Genomic DNA, 12,057 nt, shown 5'->3' on the forward strand with positions numbered 1-12,057 from the left:
ATCTTATACGTGAGAAAACGAGACCTGTGAAGGTATCCATCTTCTCTGAGAAATAATATTAGAAAAGGATCAGAGAAAACAACATCAGTGTTATCCAACATGCACATCTTAACACAAGCCCAGACAGAAAACAATTAAAAAAAGTTAAAACAAGTTTATGCTTCGGAAGAAGCGCATGCAACACTGTGTGTCCTTTTCTAGAAGAACAGACCCACATGCAGGAAGCAGAACTGCCTCTGTAAGCTGCACAAGACAAAAACAAACGTGCTCCCATATGAAAAAGCATTGCTGAGCATCCACAGGAGAAAATAAACTGCCCCATTATCTCAACAGTTAATAGCTAACTGTAGACAAGCCAGCCTGGGAGCTGCCTTTGGAGAGAAAACAAAAGAATGTCAGCCACATGGCAGGAACTGGGATGGACCAATGCTGCAATAAAATGTAAGCAGCCACGGGTCTGAGCTGCCACAGTGTAACATAAGGTTGAAAACATAATAAAATAGTCTTCCCACTAGCAGATCAACAGAACAAAGCGTAATTATATTGTACTAAGTCCCTGCTCCTTGGAGGAAAAAGGAGGGACAACAAGGCCGGACTGGCCACTAGCAAGCAAGGATTTTTAAAGGACATTGAAACAAAAAAATGAGAAGCAAGGAATGGCATTTAGCCCACAGAGATGTATGTATACTAAAGTATACAAGAGGTCATACACTTATGCTCGACCAAAAAACAAAAGGGAGGGGGGGGGGGGATTAAGCAGCTGAATGAAATTTGGTCACCACTATTTTAAAATGATAATGGATATACTGCAGTTGAAAGATGCACAAAGATATATATTATTATTGACATAATCTGTTCCTATCTCTGATACTTAGTTAATGTAATGTATCGCATCATGCATTTTAAATACTCAAATCTTCAAAAGGAATGAAAGTTCCATTTATCACACATTGGGGTACTGTATTTATCAGATGTGCTTAGTAATACGTGGGGAAGTCGACAGATGACAGGATAGGTAAAATTAAATAAAAAATTACTGAAAAAAACACCTTGTGGTCGCCGCATTGCCGAGTCAACGATGCTGCAAGTGCAAGGTAAGTGATTTTATTCATTTTTTAATTTTACCTATCCCATGGTCTCTAATTTCCCCACCACCAGCCCACCCCTCTTACCAATATAAGCTGTGCCTAAAATTCTGGCTGGTTTGACCTGCTAAAATTTACCAAAGAGTGAGTAATTTAAACGCAAATGGTAATTTCCAGTTGCCGATAATACCACCCGGTTCAGAATTATGATCCCTGTTCAAACAGCGGTTTATGTAAGGGGTCCGAAAATTCTTATGAAGTCTTGCAAAGAGGGATTTTGAGATTGCGGAAACCTTAGTCCGATCATAAATAAATGGAGGACCCCAATTAAATATTCTTCTGTCAGGACGCCCATTTGCAAATTCTGTTATACTCATTCATTCATTCATGCTTTTCTTTAATGTTCCATTGATTTATAACATCAAGGAAGACTTCAGTACTGATTGCAAAAAACTGGCACCGATTTCTACTTGTACACCTGGCCCTACTGTTGGAATTTGCAAACTGCTAGTTAAAAATTTAGATGTCGTCAAGATTTTCAAGTGATTGCGGCTGGCCATGTGAAATTCCAAGAAATGTCAGATCTTTATTAAACTGATTTTGTTACTACTGTCAGTATATGTTGCTGTGCTCTGATGCAAAGTGTGACAACCAGTAGAGCTTCAAGTCACTGTAAACAGGAAGAGATGGCAGAACATTTTACAAAAAATGTAAACATTTCTCTCTAATTTGTAGATACGAGAGCAGCTTCATCGGTAAACTGCAAGAAATGCAGGGAGAGGTATGTAGTGTAACGTGTTGTTAGTAACATGCTAAGTGAAAGCTTTATAAATTAATTTTAAAAAAGCAAAGTGAAAGCTATGTTAGTTAAAAAATGCAGTACAAAAAATGCAGATCAAACACCATGCATGTTTTGTTTTAAGACATGATACCTTTTGTAGGCTTGCTTATAATTTAGGGGCCATATCATGATGAGCTTTTGAGCCGAGGGCCCGTTTTATATGCTGCAGTGAATTCTTTTAACCCAATATTTCTCTGAGTAGTGCTTTATGTTCAGACAGCACAGCTCACAAACAGTAAGTGGTAATCCTCGCTCACTGTTTCCGAGCTGTACTATCTGAAAATAAAGCACACATTTTGGGGGCGTGACCTAACAAGATGGCCGAGTAGACTCTTCTACTGGCACTGCTGTCGACTCCAGTAATCCTGTACCATCCTCTAACGCCTGGATAGTAATTTAACATAAAAAAGCCAGAGGAGATTGCTAGTGTCACTGTGGCACTGGACAGGCCATGCACGCAGCCGATTGTATGATTTATTGGCGTGAGGTGTGCGCTGTACAAGTGCCCGCCGGCAGGCATCTTACCTGATTTTGACCCGACTGGGGGAGCAGCTTCACTGACTTTGCAGCCGGACGGCAGGGGCTGGAGCGGAGCGGCCCCCCCATGGAAGAAGGTGAGCCTGGGCAGGCTACAACTGGGCACCCAGCTGTAAATGACTCAGTCTCCTTGGGAGCCAGGGGAGGAGGGGGAGGAACTGGGAGTCCTAGAGTGGCTAATACAGATGCTGCGACTGCGCTTCACAGTCCGAGTTCTGTGGCGGGCACCAACAGGCATTGAAAGCCAGCCGACGTCCTCCCTGATCATCGCGCAATAATCAGGCTGCACTGTTGTTAAGCGTAAAAGGCCATTTATTAGGACCAGGCTGCACAAACAATAAACCACTACAATAATCAACAACAACTAAATCTCCCTCCCAACTCCAAAATCCATCCTCATACTCTCTTTTCATTCCACCTTCCGTTCTTCAACCTTACCTCCAATCTCTCCTCGCATCCTGTCATCACTCTCCTGCCACCAGTCGCCCCTTCCATCATTCACTCCTCTCCCCCACAAGAGGTGGGTGCGCCCGCTAGTGACTGCCCCACCCCTCCCAAATACTGCCAAACCCCACAACCCGTCCTAAACTGGCACGCTCTGCCAACCCTACCCTCAAACCCTAAAAACTGTAGGGTGGGCGGGTGGCCACAGAAAACTAACCAACCCAGCAATGCCAGAATGCAGGAAGAGAAGGTCGCCTTCCTCCCCCTTCCATTCTTATACCCACCCCCCCAACCACGCCCCACCCCAGCCTGGCCCTTCCATTGCGCGAAAGACCCCGGGGGAAGACTAGACTGCGTCTTCGCTACCCCCGGGGCCCTCCATCGCGCAATAATCAGGCCACACTGTTAAGCGTAAAAGGCCATTTATTAGGACCAGGCTGCACAAACAATAAACCACAACAATAATCAACAACAACTAAATCTCCCCCCCAACTCCAAAATCCATCCTCATACTCTCCTTTCATTCCACCTTCCGTTCTTCAACCTTACCTCCAATCTCTCCTCGCATCCTGGCACCACTCTCCTGCCACCAGTCGCCCCTTCCATCATTCACTCCTCCCCCCCACGAGAGGTGGGTGCACCCGCTAGTGACTCCCCCACCCCTCCCAAATACCGCCAACCAGGTAACCCCCTGTAGGGCGGTTACCTGCCCCCCCCCAGGTGTCACTGCATCTTTCGCCTCCCCACTCACACATCCCGGCGGCACCAGATCGCTTCATTCCACAACTTGCTCACAACGTCACGCATTTCCATCATGTAATACGCGTTTCCAATTGTCGAAAGATGCACTCCGTCGTCCCTAAAGAGCAACCTTTCTTCAAGTCGAAGTCCTGGATGTGAAATCACCTTAATGTCCTTCTTGTCACAAAAAACCTTCATCTCCCTGTTCAATTTCCTCCTGGCCTTCTCCACTGCCCCATGCTTATTCACCCCCTCCAAACTCTCCTGGGAATGAATTCCGTCCAAGCAATGCAAGTCCCAGATAACTTGAGCTTCATAACCTCCAGGTCCCGCTGCATCAGCTGTAAGAGCGCCAAACCCGACAGCTGTATTAAGTCATTTTCCCCCAGGTGGATGATCAACAAGTCCGTGCATCCCCTTTGTGGGACCATCTTCGCGAGCCAGGGCAAAAGTGCCCCCCATCGCATCCCTCTTTTTCCCCACCAGTGCACCTCATGTTGGAGTCCATTGAGTCCCAGGTTACGGCCGTACACCTGCTGCTCTGCATATCTCGATGCCCAGTGCACAAAAGAATTCCCCACAATCCACGTGACCGTCTTGGCCCCTGGTCCGCCCACACAACCTACGAAAGAAAAAGTTATTAATACACATCCTGTCAAAATTGGCGCTTCAACAGCCCCCTAACCACCCCCACGCAGCAACCTACTTTCTAACGTACCGCTCACATCGTGACTTCCATCTACCAATCTGACGTATCCTATCCCATGACCACCCCAGGCGCGATGCCGCAGTTGCCGCCCCTATCCTAAAGGAGTGCGTCCCAAACCCCAAAAGGATTTAACCCCAACTTGCTCACTGCCTTACGCAAAACCGCCAACAACTGCCCTCCCTGCCGTGACCCTGGCTCCGGACTCATGACAAAATATCTCCTCATCCGGCAATCGCACCTGCTCAGCAAACGTCCTCCACTCCATCACCGAGCACACCCTGCCCTTGCCACTGTCACACAGCCAAACCCACTTTCCTCTCCCCAACTGGTCCGTTTTAGACTGGCTCAACCAAATACCCAGTTGTCCTGCTTCCAGACGAACGTCTCCAAAACGCCTACCACCGCCAGTCCTGGTACCCAACAACTGTGAAACTCTAAAAGCTCCAAAAAACATCCACACCATGCACAACCGGAACAGCCGGACCTTGGATCCATTATAACAAAATAACGGCAACACATCAACAATGCGAACCAATAACTCAAATGTCACCGCCTCCTGCAACGCCCCCCCCCCCCCCTTTTTGGTCTCCCTGCCCCAACCCCGCAACATCCTACCAATGACTACATCTTTTGTGGGGTCAAAACCAAAAAACAGAGTAGCATAGAAAGACAAACCCGCCAATTTTCCAGAGATTGTCGCAGCCGAGAAACCTTTGTCCATACCTTGCAAAACATACTGCAAACCTCCCTGCTCAATCACCGAGCGAGCACCCCCCGCAGCCAACCACCTCCATCCCATAAAAGAAGCAAACTCATCCCATGCCAGCCTGTATGTCCTTCTCGTTGAGTCTGCTACGGAGCTCTCCACCAGTCCTAAAACTCTCACTCCCCCCAAGGCCCAGACGCCGGCCGGCAGTCCGGTCTTGCACTGCTCCGCTCCAGGTGCCAACCTCCGGAAACGCTACCACTGCGAACGAGACAAAGCATCCGCAATGTCGTTATTCGCCCCAGGGACATGCTTGGCTTGAAAAATTACATTCAACTTCAAACAACGCAGCATAAATCTCCTCAACAGCCGCAACACTCTCAAGTCTCTCACCCTTTGTCGGTTGACCAACTCGACCAATGTCATGAAACAACACTGACCTGTTCTGGAACTCGAGTACAAGGGGAGCTTGGCCCTAGTGGACAAGTGGGGAGGCTGGGCCTAGTATATGTAATTAGAAAAAAGACGACTCATTGCTGACACTCTTCAGGAAGGGTTAGACGGTGGCTTTCTGGGCAAAAAGAACATGACTATCTACTAAAAAAGCATCCTAGAACTCCCGTTCTCTACCTCTTGCCCAAAATTCACAAGAGTTTGCAAGATCCCCCGGGACGCCCAATCGTCTCCGGGTGCGACTCCTGCCTAGAGCCTCTTTCACAATATGTGGATTTCTTTTTGAAACCATTTCTAACAACAGTCAAGTCGTACTTACGCAACACAACTGATTTTCTTCTTAAAGTAGAAGACACTGAGTTCGATCCAGAGACCCAACTGTTGGCAACAATGGATGTCACCTCCCTCTACACGCAGATCCCTCAGGGGGAAGCGTTAGAGGTGATGGAAATTTATTTAAATCAGAGAGAGAGACCCCACCAGGTACCAACTTCCTTTATCCTGAGACTTGCCGAAATTGCCTTAAAAAAGAACTATTTTTCATTTAATGGCGAGTTCTACATGCAGGTTAAGGGCACCGCGATGGGGTGCCCTTACGCTCCTGAAATGGCCGTACTGTACATGGCACAGTACGAACAGATGTTTGTGGACAACAACAACCCTTTCAAACCGAACATTCTACAATGGTTTCGCTACATAGATGATGTCTGGCTCCTGTGGCAGGGGAGCCAGACTGATCTGGCAGCATTCCATGACTGGCTTAATAACAGGCATGCTGATATCAAGTTTTCGATGGCACAAAGCAACGAAAGGATGACCTTCCTTGATGTTGAAATTGTGAACATCAACGGGGTCCTTAAATCAACCCTGTTCAAAAAGGACACAGATAGGAATACTATCTTGCACCATAAGAGTGCTCACCCCAGGAATCTGAAATCCAACCTTCCATATGGGCAACTATTGCGCATCAGGAGAAACTGCTCTGATTTGAGAGACTTCACGTCCCATGCGGAGACATTTTGCCAAGAAATGCAAGAAAGGGGGTACCCTAGAAAACTGTTGAAGCACTCATTACAAAGAGCGCGCTTCACCCCCTGCGAAACTCTTTTGCAAGTACGTCCCAAACCTACACTTGAAAGACTGGTCTGTGTCACCACTTTTGGACCAGATACCCACAAACTCAGAAAAGCTGTACTGAGCAATTGGCACCTAATGGCGAACTTAGAATGCCCACTTCCAAAACCCCTGTTCGCGTATAAGAGAAACCAAAATGTAGGACAGCACATCATGAGAGCGGATGTATCTCTACCAAAAAAGAAAAGTGACCTTTTGAGTCAGTGGAACCTCAAACCGATCACGGGACACCACAAATGTGGGACCTGTGTCGTGTGCCCAAACACTATTGAGGGCGACGAGTTCCAACATGGGTCCACCAGATGGAAACATTTGGATTTTTCGAATTGCAAAACCAAAAATGTGGTGTATCTGGTCCAATGCCCCTGCGACCTTATTTATGTTGGAAAAACCACACAACAAGTTAACACACGAATTTGCCAACATCGATCCAGGATCAAAAATAAAATCATGACCGCCCCCATGGTGGAACATTTTGTTAATGTCAACCATGATGCCAATGATTTGAAGTGGACGGTCCTGCATACAATACGTTCATCCCAGAGGACTGTGGATTTTGACAAAATGCTCCTTAAAATGGAAACATATTTAATTCTGAAATTTAATAGCGTCCAGAGGGGCTTGAATAGCCTATCTGAAATCGCCAGACTTTGACCTAATAGTGCCCTGGCGCCTGATGACCGGATGGGTCGCGCCTCAGTGTTGTACACTTCTCTCTATAATGGATCATTTCCATTTAAACAACCACCTAGCACAGTGCGAACTACATATCCCACAAGGCCCAGTGCCTTCCCAAAAAGCTTATTGCCATGGTTACACCGACAGTACCAGCCTTGGCGATTTGACAGAGCACAGGGAGCCCAGAGCAAGAGACACGAAGGTAAGCGGCGCCTCAGCGGGACCTGCCGCCGGCTTCTGCTTCACTCGCGGTAGAACGCGGTAATTATGTCAACATTTCGCTCCGTTTTTCCTTAGCGGAATCGGACTCCGGTGGAATTCTTACACGCCGGGTTTCTACAGACAACGCTTGTCCAGTAACTAGGACGGCTTCGCATCAACCTTTAAGGTATGTTGCATGCAAACTAGCACACCACTCGTGTAATCTTTAAAAATTCCCGCTCCCGGCTTTAACAACACCATTGTTCTTTCCTAGAGTGCCACAGGCCGCTTGAGGTTTAATAAATGTGCCAATGAGCCTGCAATCAACGTAGAAAAAACTGTCTACACTAACTTGAAAAAGTTGACGGTATGTGCATTTTTAAACAAAGTATTTCGCACTCCCCAGTCATTAGCTTTTTAATCGGTCTAATGCCAATTCATTTTGTCATAGGTAGTCCCAATTCCTGGATTCCCTCTTCAATCTGCACTGCCACATTTTCATTGAATTAGCTTCCTTCAAAAGCGGTAGGTTCCCCCTAACTGAGTGTCACAATATAGGGAGACTGTCGCTATTGTTTCATGAAGTTTACACAATCTTTCCTTCTCTTTGGCAAACTTACAGACAGAATAACCATGCCCTGATGAGAATCTGGAAAGTAATCCTCTGGATTCGAAACGCGCCGGCTAATTAGAAAAGGATAATTTATTCACCAGCAACCACTGGTTACACAAGATTCTCGAATTCATTTTCGCGTCTCTTTTTCCCAATCTCTTTTTGCTTTACTTCTCTTTTGCTTCAATCAAATGCCTAATTGTATTTACCATTGATTGTAATGTATGTTGTAATGTTATTGTCTGTATTCCATATATTGTCTGTTTAACCAATGACTATATTGAGTTTTGCTTATATTTAGTTTTGACACTGTGGTGTATTTCAAAGTTTTACTTTGGTTTGATCTCATGTTACACATAGGTCTTGTCTGCTCATAATACGTTTTGTTTGACAAATGAAGTACAAATGTCCAATTAAGTGGTATAAATAAAAGTACCTGCTTGGAAACGACAGCTTGCGTTTTCAATGTTCCATAAATATGGTTGCAATTGAGTTGTGGAGAGGCACTCTTTTTTCTAATTACCTGTTCTGGAACTCGGCACCCCAGACCTCCAGTGCCACCAACAGAGGAAAAAATTCCAGGAAAGCAATGCTCCGCCCTTGCCAAACCAGTGTGCCAGCCATTCCTCCGCACACCACCTGCCGTCCCAGAAAAGGCCAAAACCTGCCGCCCCCGCTGCATCTGAAAAGATCTGAACCTGCCACACGTCCTCTCCTCCACAAAATCCAGTGACACACCATTGAAGTCAGAAAGAAAAGCCAACCAAGTCCGCAGGTCCGCCCGCATCCCCATGAAGCTCCGAACTCTGTGATGTGGTAACACCGCTCCCGACATGGCCATGCCGAGTCTCCTGCAGAAAGTCCTCCCCTCTCTCACCACGCGACATGCAAAGTTCAAGAACCCCAAGAGCTGTTGTACAGTGCGCAGCGCAATCCTTTTCTCGCCAATGACCCACAGCAGACATGCCTGTATCTCAGAGACCTTCCCTTGGGGAAGGCAAGCCCTCCACAAAAAGGAATCAGGCTCGAGCCCCAAGAACGTCAAGCAAGAGCTAGGCCCAGCCGTCTTCTCCGGTGCCAAGGGGACCCCAAAATTCTGTGCCATGTCCTGGAATCGTGACAGGGCCCTGCCACAATCCCCCGATTGTTCCCTTCCGAAGATAAGAAAATCGTCCAAGTAGTGTGTCACAGCCCGATGTCCGCTAAATTGAGTAAAAGCCCACTGCAAAAATGTACTAAATACCTCAAAAAGCGCACAGGATATGGCACACCCCATGGGCAAGACCTTGTCCACGTAGATGGCCCCTGCAAACTGCATGCCCAATAAGGAAAAGGCGGAAGGCTGGTTTGATATCACACTTAGCCATCTCTGCCCCCCACCCGCTCTTGTGCACCAGACGAATAGCGTTATCCACTGACGCATAAAAGACTCAGGAGTCCACGTCTGCTATGAAATCGTTAACAGACTGGCCTTCCGGCCAGGACAAATGATGTATCATCCTAAACTCCCCTTCCTCCTTCTTAGGCACCACACCCAAAGGTGAGACAATCAGGTGCTCCAAGAGCCAGCCATCAAGGGGCCTGCAACTCTGCCCTCCGACACTTCTTTCTGTAACGTGGCTGCCACCACCTCCTGCAATGCTTTAGCTGACTTAAGATTATCTGCCCACCTACGCACTCTCGGTCCTTGGTAGCCCACTCTAAAACTTTCAGTGAAACCCCACTGCAACTTTAAAGCAGCTTCCCTGTCGGGGTAACACGCCAGCCAGTGGGCCATTGCCTCCACCCTAACCGGAGTAGGCGCCCTTCGCGCCAGGCTGTCCCCTACCCTTTGCATTGGAGTTTCGCCACTGTTCCAAAGGCGTGGCCAGGGTGAGACATTGAGTGACCGTGTGACGGCCGCCACACTTGGAACACTCATGTTTGAACTTACAAGGGTATCGGAATCAATAACCCTCGTTGTAACTCCAGCAGGCACCGGTCGTGGCAGTGCCTGGATTAGCCCCAGGGGCAGTGTGTCCTGCAGGGGTAACCACCCCTCCCGCCCCAGTTTGGGCGGGCCGCGCTGGAAAAGGCGGATAAGGTACCGGCAACCCACTAGCCGTGTGCGTCGAGGCGGACGAATGCGTCAACGCCATCCACTGCATCCATAGCTCCTGATCAATCTTCCCCCATGGCTTGTCTGGATTCACACTAACCCTCACCCTAAGTTCTTCATCATAGCACAGCCATGCGAAGCCTCCGAATTGCAATTGTGCCTTCCTAATGATGTCCATGTACTTGAAAAGGGGGATAGCCCTATCCACATGCTTTTTACAATAGATGCTGGTGTATATCAAAAACGCCGACGTCCAATTTTCCATGTTGACCGGGACCCGTGGCCTCCTGTTCAAATCCCACTCCTCCTCCTTGGAGCCCTCCTTGGCCTGCACCTCCCTGTGCAACAGCTTGAAAACATCGACATATTCGTGTTTCCAAATCCTACTCTTTATCTTTTCCGACAAGTGCGATCCCGAAGGCATGGCTAAGCCCATATAGGGCAGCTTCTTCTCTTGCTTGTCGCCCCCTTTCTCTTCCTTGTCCTCTTTCCCTTCTACCTTGTCCTCCATCCCCGGCTTGTCCGTCTGCACCCCTGCCGTCATTACCTGCTTACCTGTTGACGCAAGCGCCCCCGCCTTGGCCCCTTTCGGCCCATGCTCCCGCACAGACACCTCCCACCGCCAACTGATGCCAACTGACCTGCAGGCCTTCTTTCGGCCACCAGTTTGGCCCTCCCCCCAAGCAGCCCACCAATCACCCTCACCTGTCAGTGCCTGCAACGGTCCCGACTGACGGTCCATTCTGCTGGGTTGCACCACGGACCCCTTCGCCTTCCCGGTCTTCTTCGCAGGGGCCTGCAAGACGCCAAAACCACTGTTGCCCAATGCCCCGTCAGCCGTCCTGTCCGTGTCTTCTCGCACTTCACCTTCTTCCAGCTCTTCACTCTCAGCTCCATAATCCATCTCAATCTCCCATTCATCCTCCACCGGTTTCCACTCCACCTCACGTACCGCACGCTTCACGCCTCTCTGACATGGCACACCATTCCCCGACTCCTTCTCCACCACACGCACTGAGGCCCGATCCTGCGATGGAGGGAAAGCCGCCGCTGACTCCCCTACTGCTTCATGGCGGCGTACAGGAGCCGTCTTGCGCTCCGCCGAACCACCCACCCCTCTGCTGACCTCAGCCAGCTGGGATCCCCCTTATCCCCCGGGCCGCTCCAACCCGGGCGGGCTCTGGCATTGCTGGGCCTCGCTGCCGTCCTCGCCGTCCCTAACTGCCCCTGCCTGTCCTTCATCACCCTATTGGAACCCCCCGAGCCCTGACCTTCCTCTCAGCCTCTTCCTGCTCAGCCCAAAACTCTTCTTCCGACGTGTGCGTAAGAGGGCCCTCCCGCTCCCCCCCCCAGGCCGCCCCCGCCCTCATGTCCTCCAACTCCAAAAGCCTGGCATCCGCGTTCTGCACCAACCGCCTCTGTTCCCTGATCTTCGATTCCACATCCATGGCCTCCCACCTGCCCAGCAATGGGGGGCAGTAACCCCTGGGCCCAAACCCCTGCATGGACCTCCAAGGAAGGGACTTAACAGGCCCCCCCGGCTGCACCACCGGCGTCAACTGGACAGCAGCCGACTCACCAGCGCCCCGCAGTACCGTGGTGGGGCCCTAGAACCCACAGACAGATCCAGGGGCCCACCCTCAACATGCCCCCCCCCAAGGACCACACATGCTGCCTCCTCACCATCGCTGCCCCCCTCTAAATCTAGGGCCTCCACAATAGGGGGACCCTGCCCAGCGCCACCAAAAACGGCCATCCCAGGCACACCAACGAGAGACCCAGGGGCCAAGTGCCCACGCTGCTCTCCAGACCTCATT

At 49.4% G+C, this 12,057-nt stretch overlaps 1 protein-coding gene across 1 annotated transcript in view; it reads left to right on the forward strand.

Moving 5' to 3' along the window:
- The window catches only part of LOC147722358 (uncharacterized), a 700,192-nt gene that overhangs the window by 353,478 nt on the left and 334,657 nt on the right, over positions 1–12,057 (forward strand). The window contains exons 13-14 of the mRNA XM_086967301.1: positions 7,403–7,530; positions 7,804–7,896. Coding sequence (XP_086823427.1) covers positions 7,403–7,530; positions 7,804–7,896 — 221 coding nt within the window. The remainder of the gene's footprint in view (positions 1–7,402; positions 7,531–7,803; positions 7,897–12,057) is intronic.

The sequence above is a fragment of the Lissotriton vulgaris genome, chromosome 4_1 (genome assembly GCF_964263255.1).
Source record: "Lissotriton vulgaris chromosome 4_1, aLisVul1.2, whole genome shotgun sequence".
Taxonomy (NCBI): domain Eukaryota; kingdom Metazoa; phylum Chordata; class Amphibia; order Caudata; family Salamandridae; genus Lissotriton; species Lissotriton vulgaris.